This window comes from Numida meleagris, chromosome 1 (assembly GCF_002078875.1).
Source record: "Numida meleagris isolate 19003 breed g44 Domestic line chromosome 1, NumMel1.0, whole genome shotgun sequence".
Taxonomy (NCBI): domain Eukaryota; kingdom Metazoa; phylum Chordata; class Aves; order Galliformes; family Numididae; genus Numida; species Numida meleagris.
This window is the reverse complement of record NC_034409.1, coordinates 93034748-93057718: the sequence shown is the minus strand read 5'-3', so window position 1 is coordinate 93057718 and position 22971 is coordinate 93034748. Positions and strand designations below refer to the sequence as shown.

Sequence of the window (22971 nt, the reverse complement as noted above, 5' to 3'; positions counted from 1 at the left end):
TGTGAACAATGAAAAACATGCAGCCGTGCTTTCCATTCCAGTAAAGTAACTTGAGGGTAGATTTCAAGATTGACAGAAAAATCATCAATTGTTTTGTATATTTGTGACTCCATTTTCAGTCAGCATAAATATATTAACTACAAATTTTCAAATGGAACATATAGAGCTGCAATCAGATATTTAACTCAACATTTTGATCATGTCTCTTCACCAGACTTCTAAAAGACCTCTCTTCCCAGAGAAAAAAATTCCCCAGTTCACAGTCACACTGTACACAATATCGCTTTTTGGCAGTACATACATTTGTGAGCAACTCTTTTCAAGGATGAAGCAGAGGAACAGTAAAATTTCATCAAAAATTCCTGGCAAACACCTTGAGAGCACACTAAGAATTGCAACCACTGCCATCAAACCACTCTGATGCATTAGTTTCACAAAACAAGGTCAAATATCACACTAGTTCTATGTTTTGTTGCTCTCTTATGTTTTATTTAAAAAAAAAAGTTTTGTTAGTTATGTACATTAAGTATATTGTCTATTTTATATGCCACTCAAGACATTTCCTCTTCACTCAATGCAAACCAGGCAAGTCAAAAGGTTCAACACCCATGGACTAACCCCTTTCATCAGGGCAGGCAAAGGCCTGCCAAGCCAGGGAGCTGCTCTGCTGGAAAGGCCCTGGGCTGGCAGCATGAACAGGAGTCAGCAGCCTGTCCTGGCACCAGAGATGGCTGGCATCGTCCTCCACTGAATGAACAGACAGATCAAAGGAAGGGATTATCACACTTCACTCAGCAGTCATTAGACCACAGAGAAAACAGCATCCACTTTTTTCCCTGCCCATCTAAAGACCGACATTGCCAAACCAAAGGGAGTTTATCAGGAGGTTAGCAGGACATGGGTCTGGAGCCCTTGCCCTGTAAGGGGAGGCTGAAAACTGGGCCTTGTTCTGCCTGGGGAAGAACCGACTGCAGGGAACCTAACGGCAGTCAGTGCCTGAGGGGTTACTGAGAAGACAGTCTTTTTAATGAGTAAGGCAGCAGGAGAATGAGTGACACAGGTGCTGAATCGATACAGGGGTGGTTCTAAATGGATATATGGAGTAATGTAAACCTCTGGAAGGTTAAATAAACAGACTGCCCAGAGAGGCTGTGGGAAACATGTCCTTGGAGGTTTTCAAGACCAAGTGAAAAAAAGCTCTGAGCAGCCAAACTTGTGTAAATTCAGTTTTGAACCTGTTTTGAGCAAGAGGCTAGGCTGGATTACCCTTGTTACCTTCTAACATGAATAAATGTATGATTTCTTTTGAAGTATTTTTCATTATTTATATATTTATGATTTTCACATAGAACTTAGAATCATAGAATCATAGATAATAGAAGAGTTAAGCTTAGGAATGGCCATACTGAAGGAAAGCACACACAGCTTTAAAACTAAGACAGGTTGTCAAAAGAATTTCTGTACTAAAACAGTATTTTCTACAATATTCAATCTCGTTACATAGATATCTTTGTATCAAGGTAAATAAATCTAGAGATTCCCTTCGCTGTAAATCTCAAAGTTTAGTAAAGTGTAATTTCTTTCCAAATGTTTAGACAGTTAAACAGTTCTCCTAAATCAGTCAAAGGATAAAAGCATGACTAATGCTCTCCAAGACATCAGACTTGAAACAAACACTTTTTCTCTGTGGCACCTACCAGATCAAGGGTGGGAACCTGAGACTTAAATACCTCCCACTGACTTCATTCACAGTTTTGAAAGACATTTTGGGGAAGTAAAATCTGAAATTTAATATTTATACCCATCTATATCTACAGTTTGCCTGAAGGCTGAAAAAACAGAGACAATATTAGATTGTTCAGCATATTTTCCTTCAGATGTAAGCAGCCAGTGCCTAAGCATTTGCTCACACTTTTGTTTAACATGAGCTGAATGTGAAAATTGGAATCATTGCAGCAGAGATTTTTTGTCTGTTTGTTTTTATAAATCTTCAAGCATGATATAATTTTACTTAACACTTTTTTCTTCTAATTATACGAAGCCTTAATCACAGTTTTATTTAAAAGACAAAATGAAAAACATACAGTCAGAAATACCTAAAAATTTAGAAGCTAAGATAATGAATACACAGAATATTAAAAATCTGTAAAAATTATGAGAAAAGTAATTAAAGAATATATTATGATTAGTTATGGTTACGCAAAACCATATTTTACTCCCATGGCATTCATTCCACCATCATTATAGGAAAACAAAAATTCTTTATTGTCTTCTGTAATTTTCACTTATGCCAGCAGTTTCTCCTTTTTCCATGAACCATATGGATCAAATTTATATTTTGTACAGCGACTCCCCAGGGCTGAAGACTGATGTATTGAAACAGAAGCAGTTTTCAACATAAGCAAGAGAAAGAGATGAGGCAACTCATAGAAAAGAGTTCGTAAGCCTGGCAATACAAGCAGACTGAACTCAAAATTTCATTGGTAGGAATGCTTATAATCTACAGCTTCCTAGAAAATAAGACTTCTCACTTACCCACAGAGTAATTAGACCATTTATTATTAACTGCTTACCAGATGTGGTTTTGATAGCCTTGCATTAAGCTTTTAGTCTATAATGTAAACTTACATAAGTACTATGATTTTGTTTTCTGAAAAGGAACTCGTAACTCTAATACAAAAGAGTTTCATTAATAATCTATATAGTCCCATAATGAGAGACTTTTTTTTAATGAAAAGAATTATTTACGTAGGCAGAAGAAACCTCAAGAGAACTCAAATGACTTAAATATAGCCTATTTACTCCCTCAGAAACCTGAGGAAATCTAATACTAAGTATAAATTATCATACACATTCAGTATTTATAAATTTATCACATTTATTATGAAAGCTAATTGTCAATTATGCCAATATAATTCAAAATATGCAAAGCAGCACAAGGGCTGTTAATCTTTAGTACCATGAATTGCTAGTGACAAACAGCAATCATGCAAAAGTAATGAACTAATAAAAACAAACCTCATTATAAGTTCAAAAAAAAAAAAGGAGAGGAAAACAGAGAAGAATAGAAATCCTCACATTAGTTAATGACCCATTAATGTAGAGAAAATTCCCAATATGTGTATTTCAGTTGTTTTTCCCCCCTCAGAAGGCACAGCCTGTCCCCTAATGAATATTTATCAGCTCATGTCAGTTCTTGAGTCTCTGAAGGATGACTTGATAATTACCAGGAAATCACATCCCAAAGCAAACTGATCAACACTAATTTCATTGAGTATGGAAAATTCTGATTTTACCTCTGCTATTGTTATGCATTCCGGATGCAAGAAGTGAATCATGTGGTTGGCCAACATCAGATAACACAACGCATCTTCATCCACATCTAGGCCAAAATATTCATTGTAATCCCCACTGAATTCTTTGCCTATTAAGACAGGAAGTTTAAAAAGACACATTTTAAAAATACATTTTGTAATACGTAAATTGTTATTTATAATTTCAAATCTATCTTCATATCAGCATAAAAAGGTATCAGCAAATCTGGATTTGTTTTTGAGTATTCAGTTAATTTTTGTATCACAGTTTCCACAACAGAGCTCCAACGGGACTGCTTACATCAAAACTCATTACATTACTTACCGATCCCATGATCATGATACAGCATAGACGTAACGCCATCAAATCGGAAGCCATCAAAACCATAATCTTCAATCCACATTCTCAGATTAGACAAAAGGAATCTCAAAACTTCCCAGCTGAAATAACATGAATGGAAAATTTTAGAAACCTTGGAAGGAACTACAGTTTCTTACGCAATGCATCTACCTGATTATACTATGTGTACTACTCGCATTGAACATTCTACTTTTTTAATGACTTTTTCCCCATTCCTTGAATCTGTGTCTGTTACTGCACAGAATTTTAAGCTACTGGATGGGAGCTAGGAAAAAAGTTACAATCTATCTATATATACACATCTTTATAGGTTAATGTTTTAATGCATTTTTATGTGAAATGTGTTACTGTACGTACAGTTCGCATCTCTAAAAATGGTTGTACTTCATGGAAATAGATCTTATAAAAATGGAAAGGAAATTATATTAGTTAAGATTTACTCCCCAAGATTTTATGGATTTACAGCAATTCCTAGGCCCAACAGAAGTTGAAAAACTTCTGTTTTTTTTTCTTACCCCCCCCCCCATTATACATTTAAATTACACATCATCAGTAAGTTACCAGCACCGTATCGCATACTGTGTTACAGAAATTGCTTAAAGCACAAACTGATGGAAATTGAAGATATATTATTTGCAATAGAGAACAACAGGAATGAGATGCAATAAATACACAAACAAAGCAAGGACAGTAACTTGAAAATATAAAAGAAGTTCCAAAGTAAGCAAGCACTGAGGTATTTCTGAACAAATTTTATAACAAAGAGCAGAACAGTTTCCAGAAGTCTTCCTACTCCCAGCACACTGACCTCAGTAGTTTCAGAATCACTTGTATCTTGTTTCCACTTGTTGTGCCATATTGTGCTCCTGTATTCTGATATCCTCACCCCAGGCTGCATCTCCTACAAGCTGAGGTTCTGGACAGCTCATCCACCTCAGCCATACCCATGAGGTATTTTTTTGCCCATGCATACAACATTTGCAAATAGAGCGTAACTACAATCCCACCCACTACCAAGTTTGAGCTCAGGACAAAGAGCAAGCTACACAGAGGAACAGAGGGCCTCATTCATCACCCTCTGGCAGGGTGAGATGAAAGGGGTAACACCTAACTCAAGGTGCATTTGTTAGCATCACTATTGTAATTTACCTATGCACATAGGTGGAATTAGCCAGTGAAGGAGATCCTTTCTACATTTTATTTATCACACTCACATAACAACAACAAAAGGGACAAACTCTATTTTGACAAAAGAAACATTTCCACCTTCATTCCTTCCAGAACCCTCCTCACGTGAAGGCTGCTTTAAATCTGAAAACACAGGGCATCCTAGATATGTTATGAACCCGGTAATCTCATTGAATAACAAACTCTCATTTCTCATTTTCTTTGCTTGTACTGCATATAAATACTTGTGCATATAAAAACAAATCTTACTAAATCAGAAATTCCAAAGCTAGGAAATGCAAATCAGTGTGTTGCCTCAATTCAATAATTTAATACCTTTTTGAGCATGTATTACATAACTTTTTTCCTCGGAATTATTTAATTTACAAGACAACACTACAGTAGGAAGACCCCAACATCTTGTCTATAGAACTTCTTAGATATTTCTTATCTTTTAGATGAGATGATTTGCAATGAATGAACAATAAAAAAAAGATAGTGCTCTGATGGTGAAAAGAATATAAAGGTATCAACATTTTTGTGAATTGGCAAACTTGTCACTTAAAAATGCAACATTTTGCCAGTGCTTGCTGAATCTTTTCCTGGCCAGTATCGAATTTGCAGAAAGCTCTTTGCCGTAAGCTAAGCACTGTGAGTCACATCAACAGTAGCTGTATAGTGATAAAAATAATCTCTCATGATCAAGATAATACATGTACAAAGAGTAGATGAATTGTCACAAGCACCAACAGGTCTTAGAAGCTGGTTTTCCTCATTACAGACTGCTTGACTTTATAACCTTCTAGCACTTACGACAATGAAGAGGATTTGTAAAACATACACAGAATTCCCAAGATGGGTAACACGCACTTTTTACCACATTGTTAGCACTGAAGACTGATCTTTTGAAAAAGATGGAGAGGAAGTATGAAAATAATTTGTAATTACTTTTACATTAAAAAGTGGCTACAGAGAAGAGTAAACAAGATGGATTTGCTGAATCAAAACATTAGTTAACAAATCAATGACTTAATAAACCTGTGTAGGAGCAGGAGATGTTTTCCAGCCATCTGATTGCACATGGGAGAGAAGATCATGAGTAAATAAGCAAGAAAACAAAGAGATGAAATCTGTTTCTCATGTAAACTTAGAGGGGAAAAAAAAGAGGAGAGTTTCAAGAAAATTTCTAGGGTGCAATTCTAGGGTGTAATTGTCACCCTATAGGGTGACATAGCTCCAAAACAAGAGCCAGAAGAACAATTTCAAAGAAACAACAAATAACAAATCATTCAGATTCATTAGTTCATCCAATTCAGTTTGCTTACGGGAGCAGCAGCACTAGAAATAGAAACTGACAGAAGTAACAAAAATTTGTGGAATTACAAAATCATAGCATAAATGAAACACATTCACGATATAAGCAATAATTCAGTAACATTTCTAAAAGAAATAGATCCCATAATTTAACAAATAGATATGCAAACAGGATAGCATTCATTAAGAATGTAATTTCTTTTGGGCAAAAGCTGTGCATTAAATTATATTGTAACAGTTTCTCACACTTCTGCATGTCATAAAACTGAGAATGTTCTTTCATTCCTTGCAAGAACTAAGAGAGGAAAAATATATGCTGTATTAGCATTTAACAAAATGATTTACAACATAAGAAATTTAAGCAATTGAGAACTCACTCAAACATCATTCAAAACAAAGGCGGTTCTTTTCAGGGAAACCTTGCTTTTTGTCCCCCTCAGTGAAAAATAACTTACATATTTCAACAGAGAATTCCACTTTTTATGTGAAATGAGCTCATATCTGCTTAGATGATCTGGTTTCACAAGATAAGAAATTACACAACTAGGCTGGCAGAAAACCTGTGAAATTTTGTATAAGTCATACTCATTATTTACTTTTTTTCCTCCTTTACTAATAAAGAGAGCAAAATAACAATTCATTCTGTAATTCCAAGGCATTATGCCTTGGAAGTGAACTGCGCAGAAACCAGAACGCAAAATAAAACAAAAGCCAATACTAAAACAAAACAGAAGTGCTATCCTCCTGTAGCACATAGTAATCTAAGAGCAGAAGGGGGCAGTAGTGACACATCATTTCCCACATATCAGTCCGTAGAAGCAATGAGGTGACTCTTCTCCTCCAGTAACAACCACAGAGGCACAGGGTACTGTTTCCAACGGTAGGATTTCTGAGAATGCACTGTATGGCTGACTTTTGAACAGCCAGAAGCAAAATAAGCCATTACATTTCAGCAATATTGAGTTTAGTTACATTTCAAAACTAAAATTCAGACACAAAGTAACTTTTAAGGAAAAAGCTTCTACTGACTATAAAAGTACTGATTAATCTTAGTGGTACAGACAAATAGAGAGGTGAGAAGTTACAGAACACAAACTTTACAGTTCAATACACATTGAGTTTTAAATATTATTAAGAGATTAGGATATAAGGAGATTAAGATAAGATTATTTTGTTAATAAAGAGAAGACAATTGACAGAAGTTATGAGGATAGATTGGTATAAAGAGTTTCTACATTCCAACTAAATTCCAGTTACAGGAGAATTTAGCTGATAAAAGTCTTCAAAATGACTGCAACACTCTTGCAGAGTTCTTGAGCTATTCCTTAGTGTGACAGTATTTTGAATATCATTAAATGAATACTAACAAATTAATCTTCTTTATTTCAAAAAAAATTTCCAGTATAGACTACCAATTCAGTAGACAGTCAGTGTTGTCACAATCCCTTTGGTCAAGCAGTTCAAGCTGTAGTATTGTGAAATTAAGCTGAGGGCCAAGGGAGAACTTAAGAGGTTACATGAATAAGTTGAAAAGTTTTTACTTCTATCAATCACAATCTTGGATATGGGTTAAGCTTGAAACTAACACTTTCAACAACAATACATCTTTATTTGCACAAAAACTTGAAAAGATGCTACTTGCATTGCATGCATCATTATTACATTTTCTTGGGAAGGATTGTAAGGATAACCTTACAATTCCCTCACCTTCCCAACACAAATGGCTTAAGAGCTCCTAAACAGAGAGCTTGGATCATTAAAGCAGATCTATCCACATCTTTTTTAGTCATATCAGTGATGAAGAGAACCACCTTTTCTTACCACGAGTGCTCTGAATTTAAAATAAATATTAGCTCTAGATCTAGCCTCCAAGCTTTTTCCTGTTAGAAATCATGAGGGCTGCTCCAAAAGTAATGACTCCTATATATTTTGTTGGACCAGGACATCAGAAGTGGATGCTGATGGTACGGCTGTAGATGTTGAACCTTCCCATCAGTATTTCATCACATTTTGTTGCCATGTGACAGACAGCAGCAGAGGGGCAGTCTGACAGAATGGCATCTGACATGGAAGTACATATGGAGCAAAGGCCTGTCACTGATTTTCTCCGTGCAGAAAAAATGGTCCCCACTAACATTCTTCCGTGCTTGCTGAAAATGTTTATGGATGTTCCTGGAAACCAAACAGTGCATGAGCAAACTGAGGTGGTGAATGGTGCATTTCAGAAGGGGCAACGGCAACATGAAAGACAAGTCACGTTCCAGATGTCCATGCAGATTTTTACAAGTATGGCAAGCAGGCTCTTGTTCATTGCTGTTGAAAATGTATGGCTAACGGTAGCAACTATGTTGAAAAATAATGTTTTGTGGCTGAGAATTTGCTCTATAAAAAAGTGTTATTGTGCTCTTTGGATCTGCTGTAGTTCCCATGGAAACAGATGGGAGGCATTATTTTGGAGCAATCTACATATCTTAATTATTGCCCCACTGTCTTTTCCTTCCCCACTGTCCTGGTTTTATCACTATTCCATACCATGACATCATGTGACAAGCTGTTTAGTGCTGGAACGTGGTGCCAGAGACCTGACTTTCCTGAGTCAGCTCCTCACAGTCTCAGCTATTTGCACTTCCTGGGTCCTGGCAGCACGGGCTATTCTTACGCAAGTTCCAGCTCCCTGAAAGGAAGATACACGGAGAAGAGACAGACTACAGTGCCCAGAAGTCTCCAGTATTCTCAACGTGTTTTCTGATTCCTGGTAAAAGAGGTGGAATAGCACAGCGATGGGAGAGAAGACTCTCTTCCATTTCCAGTGGTGCAGTGAGCAACATGGTCAGAACGTCACCCTCTCTCATTTGTTTGATTTATTACCTTTAACTCCTTTTCATATCACAGTGTCTTACATTCTCTTATCATTTGTAGTATATTAGTTATCCCTCCTTATCTTGGTCACATCCTTTGTATTTCTTCCCCTCTGGAAGAGGGAAAAAAAAGGGGAGGGTGGGAAGCCCCATCACTTGTGATAGAATCAAGAAAAGTGCAACACCCACTTACTGCTTACAATCATTTATCACTTCATCACTCTATTCTCTGCATTGCGAGGTTCTGTTTGTTTTAAAGAGAAATGGATCCATATCATGACCTTTCTGTTTCACTTGATTAGATTATGCTCACTTTGCTACCTGTATAGAATTCATAACACTGAAAGCATACAATTTATATTCTGAGATACATTGAAGATGTTGACAGTGCTACAAGACTTGTAACCTTTGATCTTTACTCTGCAAAACAGCTTTATGTTTTAAACGCTATTTCAAATTAAAAAAGCATTACACTAAATAACACAAGTAATATTACAACTCTGAGTTTTATCTTTCCTTTAGGTCTAGTATGACAACCAAAATCTTCTCAAGTGTGAATTAGATAGCTTAGTCTAAAGGTTTCATGGCCAGATTTCCTTCCAGCCCTCACTAAGGAGCTCCTGACTGACTCTGCAAGATCTTGGGACCCAACTGTGGAACAGAGAGAGCTCTCTATTGAAAAAGAATGCACACAGGTAACCACAAGTGGATGAAAGGTTTTGGCAAACCAGAACTGCTATGCACTGAAAACTTTAAAAGTGATATGCCTGCTTAGGTTTATGCACACATTAACTGTGTAACTGTTAACTGCACTCTGGCACCAGAAGGGGAAGAAAGACATTCACTATGGACACATGGAAGAGTGTCAACTCAAATGAATAAACAAACAAAAATGCTACACATCTGAAATCAGAAAAGATGAGCAAAGGTGAAGTACTCAGAGGTAGACACTTGACAGCATATCAGGTCTTAATTTCAAGAGATACAAAATCCCTCTGAGGCAGTGCTAGATTGCTTGAATTGTCAAACACTCATTTGTGTCTGCTCCAGATAATCACGTTTCTACTGAATCTTAAGGAAGAGTAAATGTCTGCACTAGAACACAGCAGTGACTGAAGACTAGAGTGACCTGAAGTACATAGCCTACCCTGAGGCCAGAAAAGGATGTAGTTAAGTATGAAAGTCTGAAACACTAGATTAGGAATCAGGGTCTCAGGATGACTTTGTGATTGCGAAAAACTGCAGTAAAAAAGTTTCCTGTAATCTCACAGTCTATACTGCGGCCCTCTGGAGTCTTTTGTCACTGGAAAAGAATTTTTTAAAAAGCCAACTAGCCCTTGCAGACTTAAAACAAAGATCTACAGGAAGACAGGCTATTCTTAATCTATCTTGTTACAGCGAGGTGCCAAAATACCACGAAGTGGACATATTAACAAACTAACTTAGTCTTCTTCTGGTCAGGTATTTGAGTATCAAATGCTCAGTTTTTATGAGCATTTTTACAAAAAGACATAGATCACTGAAAAGGATTGATAGGAAAGTGTTTTCTATGTTTTTACAGAACATTACTCCATTAAATTGAACAGCATGAGAGATTACGATACTAAAAACAGAATGAGCAAAAAAGGCAGTTGAGGCCCTCAGTTCTTCAGAATCTCTTCTGAAAAAATGCAGGAATCTTGCATGTGTAAGACCACATGAATATCATTTGTAAGTCCAGGCAGATTTTAATTTTAGCCACAGAAATTCAAGATTTTTTGCAAGCCATCAACTTAAGAAAACCAACAATATTATAACACTGAAAGACTACTTCAAATGAGTCAAAGAAAGACTAAAAGTTTCCTGCAATGGTACAGAAATAATGGATTTTTTTTTTTAGTCTTTTTGTCAGGAGACATCTTTGCTTAGTTCTCTCATTCCTTCAATTACAAAGGAAAAGCTCAAAAGTATTTCTGATTTTCAATAAATCTTCAGGAAATTGTCATTAAATATTTAAGTAATATTATAAAAATCATGAGAAGTCATCAAGGTGAAAGAAGGATTATTTTTTAAGTTTGGAAGCATTTGCTCAGGAAAGATCTGAAATCCTTTCATGAACAAGAGAAGAACATAGAAAAATGAACATAGAAAAATGAAATCCTTTCATAAACATAGAAGTTTCTAACAAGCAACATAAGAAGTTAAACACTGATATATCACTTGCATATAGAATTGCACGATTCTATCCTGCCCTTTCAAGGAATATAAATACATGTAGTTTTAATACTAAAAAAAGCAGAATGTCTTAAAAAGAAGTTATTCTTCTAAAAAATTATTATATGTATCCATATTTTTATATATGAATAATTTAATAATTATTCTTCTAATAAGAGCAGCACTAGTTTATATATCACAGAATCATTGAACCACCGAGGTTGGAAAAGACCTCTAAGATCATCCAGTCCAACTGTCCACCTATCACCAATATTTCTCACTAAACCATGTCCCTCAGTACAACACCTAAACATTTCTTGAACACCTCCAGGGTTGGTGACTCCACCACCTCCCTGGGCAGCCCATTCCAGCACCTGACCACTCTCTCAGAAAATACCTATTTCCTAACGTCCAGCCTGAATCTCCCCTGGCGCAACTTGAGGCCATTTCGTCTAGTCCTATTGCTAGTTACAGGGGAGAAGAGGCCAGCTCCCACCTCACCACAACCTCCCTTCAGGCAGTTGTAGAGTGCGATAAGGTCTCCACTGAGCCTCCTCTTCTCCAGACTGAACAATCCCAGCTCCCTCAGCCGCTCCTCATAAGACTTGAGCTCCAAATTCCTCACCAGCTTTGTTGCCCTTCTCTGAAAACATTCCAGGGCCTCGATGTCTTTGTTGTTGTGAGGGGGGCTTAAAGCATGGTCACCATCATTAACTACGCATTTTCACTAGCAATGAACAAGAGCCTGCATGCCAAACTAATAAAAACCTGCACTAGAAGAAGTGACCCGTTGCCACTGTTGCCACTGCTGAAACACAACACCCACCACCTCACTGGGCTCACATCCACTGTTTGGTCTCTGGAAATATTCAGCAAGTGTTGATGACAGTCAGTGGGTGAAATTTTTTCCACAAGGAGGAACTTAATTACACGCCTTCGCTTCACATGCACTCCCATGTCAGACGCCATTCTGTCAGACTGCCCCTCTGCTGCCATCTGTCACACAGCAACACAATGAAACAGAATATTGGTGGTATGGTTCAACCTCTACCGCCATACCACCAACATCAGCCTCTGATGTCCCTGGCCAATGTAATAAAATAGGAGACTTCACCTTTGGAGAAGCTCTTGTATATTGTGATAACTAATAATCAAACTCTTGCTGCAGAAAAGATGGTTAAAAAAATTTTTAAATGAAAAAACAGAACAATGCACAATAACTGTTAATTAAGAGTCATTAAAATTGCATTATGTTCGTCAAAATTAATTATAAGCAAGCTTTTTTCATAACTCAGAATTGTTGTTTTAGAGAGTCTGCAGCTATAACTTGATATTCTAAGACTAGTGAAAGGAGTATAAAATATTGATTACTCTAAGTAAAAATGAAATCACCAGAGTATTTTCCTCATTTAGCTATAGTTGAAAATATTTTATTCAACGAAAGATCTGTCTCCTCCCCTTTCTGAGTAAAGAAGAAAAGAAAAACACCTTTGAAGATGCAGAGGATTTTCCTATTTAGTTTTAGCCCGAGTACCAGAGTCCTATATCAGACAATGCCTGTTCTGAAAGTACCAGTCTTGACTCGCGTAAGTTCACTGTTATGCAGGGAGAAGAAACTTTCATTCATGTCACTGTAAATGATACAATAGCAATATGCACTTATCAGACTTACAGAATCATAGAATCGTTTGATTTGGAAGAGACGTTTAAAGGCCATCTAGTCCAACTCTCCTCCAATGAACAGGGACATCTACAGCTAGAACAGAGGTTTCTCAGAGCCTGGTCCAGCCTGACCTTGACTGGATACATACTCAATAATTACTTAGGGGAAATGATCTTTTAGAAGTAGGTTTATCTTGTATTCAAATGAAAACAGTAATTCTGAAAATACTCCTAAGTAGCACTTTTTTAAAATTGCTACTTCATCTGTTGCTGCAAAGAAGTGTTATTCAGTGAGGATCTGGTAGTACACAATCTCACAGTAACAAGACTGTATCCATATAATGCTCTCACACTTTTTAAATTATGTTTGATTTCATACATAGCTCAGAGCATCTTCTCTTCTGCAAAATAAGGAAAGAACTGAACCTATACTGACTCCGGAGCTTAAAAAGCCAACCTGTAATAGGAACACGAGGGCATGGGGGCAGGCTATTCATTCACATCCTAAGAGTAACGGTATAGGAGGAGAAGAAATTCAGCCACGTAGTGCTAGATGACAGATTTGTGGACACCTTCCATTACAATTATGAAGTTGTTTAAATACATGAAAAATCACTTTCAAGAACCAAATCTCTTTGAAACTTTAAAAAGAAAGCTTATCCACACGCCACATTTTCTAAACATAAACTGATTTTGAAATTAAACTTTCAGCAGATGCCAATTCTAAAATACTTCTTTAGAAATGACTTTTATGCTGTAAGAAAAAAGAAAGTTCAAGCGTGCTACAGATTTGGTCCATATCATTACATCCAAAGTGCTGACAGCATAAATAACAGCACCAAAAATCCATCATAAAATCTGAGGGATGCACTTTTCAGATGTCATTTTGTATTTGGGCTGTCATTTCAATGAGCTCCCTTCTCTAATCGCTTCTCTTCAGAGCTACCATGTACTGAGAGGACAGTGTGTTCTTCACTGAGGTCTATTCTACTGTTGCTGAGCAGATGAATTAAAGTTTGTTACTAGTTCCTTATAACTTAAAGAAGTTGTATGGATAGAGATTCTGATGCTTTACCTTAGCTTTGAAATTAAATTAAGATGACTAACGTACTAGGTAAATAGTCAAAGGCTCTAACCTTTTGTCTAGCCAAAATTAAGAGACGTTGAAAGCAATCTTTCCTTAGAGGTTCTCCCAAAGTTACTTACTGACCCTGACAATTCAATGCTGTGTCCTTATCAGTTAATTTCTCTTGCGAGCTAATGAATATGAGGAAAAGAAGTACTAAAAATATGTGAACTTGACTCTAAGCATTGAACACTGATTGTCTGTGCATCTAATTCCTGATAAGTCAGTCTATACCTTAATGTATAGGCGTTACCTAAGAAGTAACATGTTTATACACTTTTGCCTTATATAAATTCTTTACTTTTAGAAAACTGTTACCTTACATAGAGTATTTTAATAGTTGATTGTTTTCTACTTTCTATGGTTCTTAATTATTTTGTCCCATTATTATCCATTTTGTCTCTTTTCAGTGATCTTACCAAAATCAGATTTCAATTATCTGTATGTTACGTAACACATATGTTACAGTCAAAAAAATCAGACAAATTGGCAATGTTCTTAATGTTCCCTTAATGTTCCTATTCTTTTTGCCTTGCAATGAGATGTACCATGCCTAACTTTTCTCCAGCTTGGATCTCCTTTGGCTACATCACTACTAGGATAAAGTCTACGTTCTCTGCTTCATGTATGAGGCTTTCCACAACATTTCTCTTTAATCTCAAATCTGTATAACCATCACCCTTTTTCCTCCCAGCAAAAGGTCCTATTCACCACAGATTCATTGCACCTGTTAAACTGCTCATGTAATTTGCTGAAGTAATCACATAAGAAATCCTGTGAAAGATGTCAATTTAAGTGTGGATTACTAAATCCAAGATCATTATGACATTTACACTGATGACGAATGATTCTCTGCAGCGTCTTGAATCTAGCCTAATTTCAGATCTTTACTGAAATACTGTAATTAACTTCAGGTAAGAGTCATTGTGTCTATTCAAAAGAAGAATGAATTCAATTGGCTACAAGCGGTGACCTCTATATTTTAAGATTGACTACCTGACAAAATTTAGAACAACTGCTTGCAATTTCTGTGCCTCTTCTTCATGTATTAATTTATTACTATAACACGCATTTCAGAAGCTTCATGTAAAGCTTGCACTGCAAGTTACTATAGGAAACTGGATACATCAAGGAAATTTGTACATTCACATATGATATTCCAAGCTTCAGAACATCTGTGTATTTAAAGCCTCTTTGTCATATCAGTACAGTGTGGTAAAACAATCAAGTTTCTAGAATAAAGTTTATTAAAAATCAAAGCAATTCTATATAACAAGGCTGGAACATTATGTTGCGCTATTATTTTAATCATTCAAAATATACTGCACCTAATTCCAATCCCTTCTGTTGATGCTTCCACTACTCCTTCCCCTCAAGGGAAGCAATTTAAACACTAAATCTCCAAATACACAATTGAAAGTGCCTTCTTGCCAACATCTACAATGATAACCAAAAGGAGGAGAATACAAAGAAACCAAGATTGTCAAAAGCACGTGAGTATTTATGTTTTTGTAAAGTAGTTTGGTACTTTTATAGTCACCTTCAAGAAGTCCAGTCTATTAGAAGTAGTTTTAATGACATGTCCAGATAGTTTTTGTAAAGGCCATTCCATAGTCAAAATAAATTAGATATATGAGCTTTGGGACAATATTACAAATCTCACTGTTGCATCACAAATGGTGCTTTCTTAAAACTGTTATTCATTAGGAAATAATCTTTGCCAGCCAAATCCAACTCCAATCTTAATGCATAGTATAGGATCTGTGAACACACAGCTTTCCTGTACTTAGTGAAAGAAGACTGGCAGAATACAGATTGAAATAAGCATAGCTGCATCATAAAGTAAAAACCTTCAATCTACACTTTTGTTCCTATGATAATTCCTGACAATCAACAATGTACATTACAAAAATAAAATACATTAAAAAAAAACAAGTGACTGATCTCACTGACAACTGTTTATGTATTGCTTTTAATCTTGGCCATAATTTAAGCCAGATATCTAAGACAACTCCCCAGGAAAAATACATTTGTGATGAACATGACCTGCCACTGGATGTCATTGCTACTGCATAAATACAGCTGGAAAAATATTGACTGTATTTGGTTAAGTCCCTAAAAGTTGCAGAAGAGATCACTCTAGCCACCTACCAACAATTTGGAGATTCCCCTCTTTTGTATATGGTCCATAAATTGCTTTGCAACTTTCCCCTACACCTTTCCCTTTCCCATTCCTATGACTGGACGATCAACTATGTCCCAAACCCAGAACAGATTAAACTTAAGGAAATTGCATATTTGAGAGAAAGTAGCAAAAAGTCTTAAGAATAGAGCTATGAAAGATAAGAAATGTGAAGTTATGCATGAGTTCATTGAGATAAGGATTGCTCAAGGATTCAAGAGGAAAGGTGCAAAACTGTAGGGGCAAAAAAGTAGGAAGTCACAAGAGGATAGCCCAGCGCCATCAAAGGTCTTCTATATCAAGTAGTGGAAGACTCCCTTCTCTTAACTGACTGATTCCTGCCTGGCCAAAGACTCCCCATGTGTCTTACTGGATGCTGTGACTACACGAGCAATTTTTGAATCCTATCTACAATCCTATAATAGTTCCCAATTAATTCCATCTACTCATAATATAATGCCAGTCATGGCTGAAGACTGGGAAAGTTTGAAACCAGACAAAAGGAAAAACTTTCAGATACAGTTGTTTAAACAAAAAAATTAAATACTGATCTTAACAGAGATTATGAGAGATATTAGGAGATCAAAATGCTTTTAAGGAGTCAAATCCTCAAGTGAAGCAAATGACTATGGTCATCAGTGGACTGCTTTCTGTAAAACACAGTTTGAAGCCTATACTAGATTTAAACACTAGGTGGCAGAAAGGTCCATTGTCTCAGAATCCAAACATAGGTACACTGCGCCATTTCAGATGCAAGGGGACATCCAAGGTACCTGCATGAGGTGGGAAGATAGGATATGCAACAGAATCGAGAGATGACCCACACCATTCTGGAAAGGCAACTGGAGGACAAGCAGTCTAAAATACAGCCAAGCACATACTTGGGCATATGAATCACCCCCCAGACAGTTATCCTACTTCTGTACTGACTGCAGGCTAAAAGCAGTTTCTGAACTACAAGAGTTTACAATCCACTTTAAGAATAACTAGAGAAAGAAGATAAAAAAAACACACACAGATACAAAAAAGAACAATGAACTCTGCAGTGAGTAGAGTTCAGGAGCTGCTTTGTGAAGGGTTCTGAAGACCACACTGGAGAAGACACTTGGTTGTGCAACAGGCAACCAGAGTATCATCCGTTGTTGTGAGCTGTAGAATAGTGTTTATACTTTGAACACTCCTTACAGCATTTTAAAGCATATTAAATATGAACATCACTTCAGATGTATTATATAGAACTGAAGAGGGAAGAATGAAGAAAATATGAGATTGCACCCATTACATGGCTAAGAAGATTTCAGTTCTTCCACAGCACTTACAAGCATTTATTGCCAAAATAGAGGATTATCACCAACAAAAACAAAAAAAGACAAAAGCTGTAGGTAGACAGGCCAAAATGTTCCCACTCGCTATTGTTTGGGTCTGGTGCCTGAACAGAAGAATCAAAGCACAGGCTCACAAAAAATTGGCCCTGTAAAGAGAACTTCAAAAAAGCCTGAAGAGAGATTCCAAGGAAGTCTTCTGTCCCCAGAATTTTGTAGCTATTATCATCTCTTATTGCTGTGTTCAAGGAAGCAGGTCTTTAATTAAAAACAGGATTAAATCTAACCTCTAACTTTTGTGTCAAATTATTCTACAAGACTGAACAACTTAAAATTTTGGTTAAATGCTCAGAAGTCACAGTATTAAAACCAACAAAACAAATAAAAAAGTACCTAGAGTACCATATGATTCCTGCTAAGTTTTTCTAAAGACAAACCTTACACAGATTAGGATACCTACTACCCCTTAGAATTAGATTAAGTGTAGAATCTAACAAAACCTAACGAGAGAAAAAAAAAGTAGTAAGTCAAAACAATGCTCTTAGTTCTCAACAAACTGAGGAAAAGCAGACTCATTTACAGGCAAAAAAAGAGGTAAAAATCTTTGCTAGCTAAAATCTTGCTCTCTATTTTTGAATTGTTTTGCCTAATTAGTATTTTAGACACATTTGCTATTTGGAGAAATGAATATAAATCAAAACACTATCACCTACTCTCATTGCGATCCCACCTGGTCTACAGGGTCTACAGCGACACTTCTAATGAATTTGGCAGCTGGATAATGTTCAAATACGATTTGAGGAGGGAAGAAGAGATACACTTAGCTTGTATTATGTTAATTATAAGCAGAATCCTTACTTAAAATAAAGGTGGGGGAAGAGGGAAAATTGGCTTTTTGCATGCATTTTGAGTGAGTCATCTCAAATAGGATGACAGTAGATACAAGGCACTTAATTTATTACACAGTGAAAGATGGTGCAAGGTAAAGTACAGATCCAGAGTATTTGGTATCTCCACTACCTTAGAGCATTCACCCCTTACCAAATTCAGGGATAGGAAAGCCCTATTTTAATAGAAATCAAGACAAAGTATATAAAAAGTTCCTGTCTTAAAAATTATTATTAAAATATAACACAATACCCACTAACAGTTTGTTAGTGTGGCTTTTAGTTTGCTTTGATTTGAGGGACGCAAGAGGAGAACAGGATGGAATAAAGCAGCAGATTCACCAAATTACTATATTTTAAGAATACATTGCCTACCTCCAGATTTTATAAAAAAATGGAAAAAAATTCAAAACTGCGTAGAAGTTTATTTCTGAATCATTTTTTTTGGTTGTTGGTTTTTGGGGGCTTGTTCTTTGTTTTTTTTTTTGCGTTAAGAATTATTTTTTTTTCCAAATAAAGGTTTACTATAGAAGTTCACTATTTATACAGCTCTTACATAATCATTCTCATTAGGCATTGTTGTGAAGTCTACAATACAAAATCTGTTTTTATCTTCTTAAATTACACTACTGCGCTAGAGATGAAGCATCAGTTTTAGTACTGCTTTTATTGGACCTCTTCACTACTTCCATGAACGTAACTAAAAATATTTTGAATACACCATGAATACAGTTTGCATGGATATAGATGCTTGCCACCTTCTGCTGCGGTAAGCACTCACAGTCACCTTCGTAGACAACTAAATAATCATGCAAATGTTGCAACATGATTTCCTTATGCCTTAGCATTCAAAGAAAATGTAGACAGACTAAGCTGATAAAGCAATTGTTTTTTCCATCTCTTTCACGGCAGTGATTTAGTTTCTCTCAATTCCAAAATAAATTGAGAATCTTCTGTATTTGATATTTAAGTACATGTAGATTTAACTTTTTCCACTACAGAACAGTAGAGACACTATTCTGTATGCTATTCAATAGGTTATGCTTGGTGTCATTTATTTTCAGCAAACTTTGAGCAACCGCAAACAATCTGAGTCTATCCCACAGATTTTTGTACTCCCCTCTTTCGGAGGGTAGCTGCTCATTTACCAGTATGGAAATCTGCATGCATGTCAATGAACTATAGATGGAAAAAATAGTATTTTCACTTCCAACACTTTGCCAATTTTGTTTGCAATCTTTATACACATTAAAGAGAAAATAATATATATTTTTAACAATTTCAGAGCAACCTAGAAGAAACATGATTGTTATACCTTTTAAGCATTTAGCTTTGACCCTAAGAATGTATAGAATATTTAATGTTTCATATATTAGGGCTAACTTTTTTTTCTACTAAACCTAGATCACTGTACAGCATCCTGTCCATAAAGGATAAGGAGGGATTCCTCTAAAAGTTTAAAAAAGGAAAACTGAATTCGTTATTGCATTTCACTAGAGGACAGGGGATGGGGAATGACATACAAGGCACCATCAGTCACCCGGGACATCATTTTTTTCCTCCTCAATAGAAAATACGTTCAGTTGTTCAAGTCTTCATTGTTTTGTAATCTCTTCTCTCCCTCTCACATCTCTTCACCTTCTCCCATTTCAGCATGCAGTCTGGTGTCTATTCCAGTTACATAATAAAAAGAATAATTATGCAGTGGTGCCCCTCCTCAACAAATAAAGGTATGTAACATTAACTAAAAAGAACTGTGTAAGCAGTTCTTCAGCTCTGAATATAAGCTTAATATTCCCTACGTCATCCAACCTATATCACCCAGAAAGCAGCTTCTTGTTTCTTTCATTTACGAATCCTTCCAAAACACTCAATAACATCACCGCTTTCTTTACAATCTTTCTCAGCTTGGAATAAAAGGACTGTAACTTCATTCAACTTATTTTCTCACTGGAGAGGCAGGTGCCACACACAACTGTTTGATTATACGTAAGCATAAAAGGTTAAGCATTATTGTATTATATTCAAGCTTTAAGACTACCTGAAATTGAGTTTACCCGAACATAGATTCAAAGATTAATAGGAAGCAACCCAAACAAGAAGTGGTTATGTTGAGACATACTAAAATACATTTATTGCACAATTCAAATAGGCCCTCTGAATTAATTGTAAAAATTATCCTAGATAAAAGAAATTAAATTCATAACAGTTTATCCTATTAAGTAACACAGTGTGTAAGTCACTTATTACACATTGTTCAGTTTAACTGAAATTGTGAGTTATGAAGAGTTTGCTTTAAAAAAAATGATCTATGCTATATAACAATACTTCTTCAAGAGTGACCTTCTTAAACAGTTATAATCCTCATTAGCTACGTAACTGTCAGTCAAGAGCATAGCCTGAGTACAGTACATATAGGTCTCCCTATCTATCTATATATACACACATACGCACACTTTTTTTTTGGTAACTGCATGAACCCACAGAATTCTGATCTAAGGTTTGAAGATATTTGCACTGTAAACATATCCAGTTAATGGCAATTACAGGCAAGCAAGGGATAGAAATGAGCAGCTGAATGAACTTCTCAAGCACAACCTTGAAGAGAATAAACCAGAACTTTGTAATTAATAACAAGATAAAAAGATACGCATTTCAAGAGGATGTTTAGAGGAAGAATTGAAGACAAGAAAAGGGGGAAATGAAGGTGGTTCAGGTAAAAACATGCATGACAAAACAAGAGAAGACAGAAATAAGCCGGTTGCCTTTCTCTCTCTCCCTCTCTCCATGCAAAACAACTATAAATACTCAGCACACAAGACCAATCTCTCCCCACTCCACTATGTCAGAGAACACAAAGTAAATTATATTAAATGCTAATCATTACCTAGCATTAATCTCTTGACATGCACTGTATCTCTACTAGCAAATTAAGTGTGCCCATACTGGGTCTGGGTCTCTAGACCTGGGCCATGCTGCTCGGAACAGGATACACATATAAATCCTTCAGTCTCCAAAACAAGATGCCTGTACCCAAACTGCCTACTGCTTTGTAGTAACTGTTCATCTACCTCTGGAAAGTTTTGGAACATAGTTGGCTGGGGCCAAAACCTTTATTGCATTTTAACAATCTTACAGTTTTGTTAGTAGGTTTCCAGAGTCCACTGATTTTCTTCAGCTATTCTTATTCTTCTATTTTATATAGAAATATATTTTCTACTTATATATAATGCATATATAATACTTATGAATATATTAAGTGTATATATATATAGGTAGATATCTATATATTTTAACATATACATGTATTTAAATATATACACTTATATAAGATTTATATAACTACCTATACATGTAAATATATATTAAAAAGTTACACATCTGCACAAGCTTTATAATTATGTTCATATGTAGTCATAGATCACATAAGAATAACAGAAACTGAATACAATTATTTAATCTTAGATTTTAAATATTTAGCAAATCAGATAAATTCAACTCTGCATATTGTAACCCAAGCAACCCAAATGATTTTTTCAGGTTGGCAAATACTGAAGCTTTAGTATAACTGCTAAGAGATTATTATCACTAAAACACTTGAAATTCTATTGTATACTTACTTTGCATAATCAAAGAGCCTGCTGTCCCAGATCCGATGAGTTCCTCTAGCACCAGAATGGAAGAAACAAGAATCTGTACCATCAAATTTGTTGAGACCATCTTCTGAGTTTTTTGACGCGTGGCTGTGCACAACATCCAGCAGAACGGTGATACCCATTGAATGAGCCACGTCAATCAATTCTTTCAGATCATCTGGAGTCCCGTAACGGCTATCAATATAAAAAAATAAATGTGTTACGAGGGTAGTCATCTGAACTTAAGTCAAAAATAGTTAAGAACATGAATGGTAAGTACATCAATGTCACGAGTTCTTCCTCACCTAGTTTCCAGTTGTACATAGATTTTGGGTTTTTTTTCAGCCTCTGAAGTAGTAACTTGATTACAAACAGATTACAAAAGATTTTTAACTATGAAATGCCATCACCCACATATGCATGCAAAACACTTGCAGAGACACCTGAAGCTGGATTAGATGGAATATACTGTGATGTCTAAAGTTATAAAAACAGAAATTTTAAGTAATAAGTGTTTTGCAAAACAGGTGGTGACTATAATAAATTGGTATCAGATTTAAGAAGCTATCACAAATGCCTAAGCCTGTACTTTCTTCTTCCATTAAACCTGTACCTGCAATCAAATACATACTTTTTTTTAAAGATGAAGAGAAAGGTAAAACAACAAAAGTACTCATACCTACCTTGACGCTGCAAAGAAGCTTGTGACCTGATAACCAAAACTGGCGTAATATGCATGTTCCATAACAGCCATCAGCTGAATACAGTTATAGCCTACAGAAAGTAGAGAAATAAAAAAACACTGACAATGATTTACGGGCGTTCGGCTCGGTTCCGTGACAAATGGGACGGGGGACCCATGGACCCACGCCAGGGAAAAGGGAAAAGGGAAAAGGGAAAAGGGAAAAGGGAAAAGGGAAAAGGGAAAAGGGAAAAGGGAAAAGGGAAAA

At 36.0% G+C, this 22971-nt stretch overlaps 1 protein-coding gene across 5 annotated transcripts in view; it reads right to left on the bottom strand.

Annotated features, from left to right (window-relative positions):
* Nucleotides 1-22971, bottom strand: part of GBE1 (1,4-alpha-glucan branching enzyme 1) — a 164507-nt gene that overhangs the window by 74924 nt on the left and 66612 nt on the right. For all 5 annotated transcript variants that reach the window (XR_002440516.1, XM_021402997.1, XM_021402973.1 and 2 more), the window contains 4 exons: nt 22705-22795; nt 22007-22216; nt 3640-3755; nt 3297-3424 (listed from right to left, as the gene is read on the bottom strand). Coding sequence is in view for 4 of the 5 variants with exons in the window: in XM_021402997.1 (XP_021258672.1) it covers nt 3297-3424; nt 3640-3755; nt 22007-22216; nt 22705-22795 (545 nt within the window). In the remaining variant the exon portion in view is untranslated. The remainder of the gene's footprint in view (nt 1-3296; nt 3425-3639; nt 3756-22006; nt 22217-22704; nt 22796-22971) is intronic.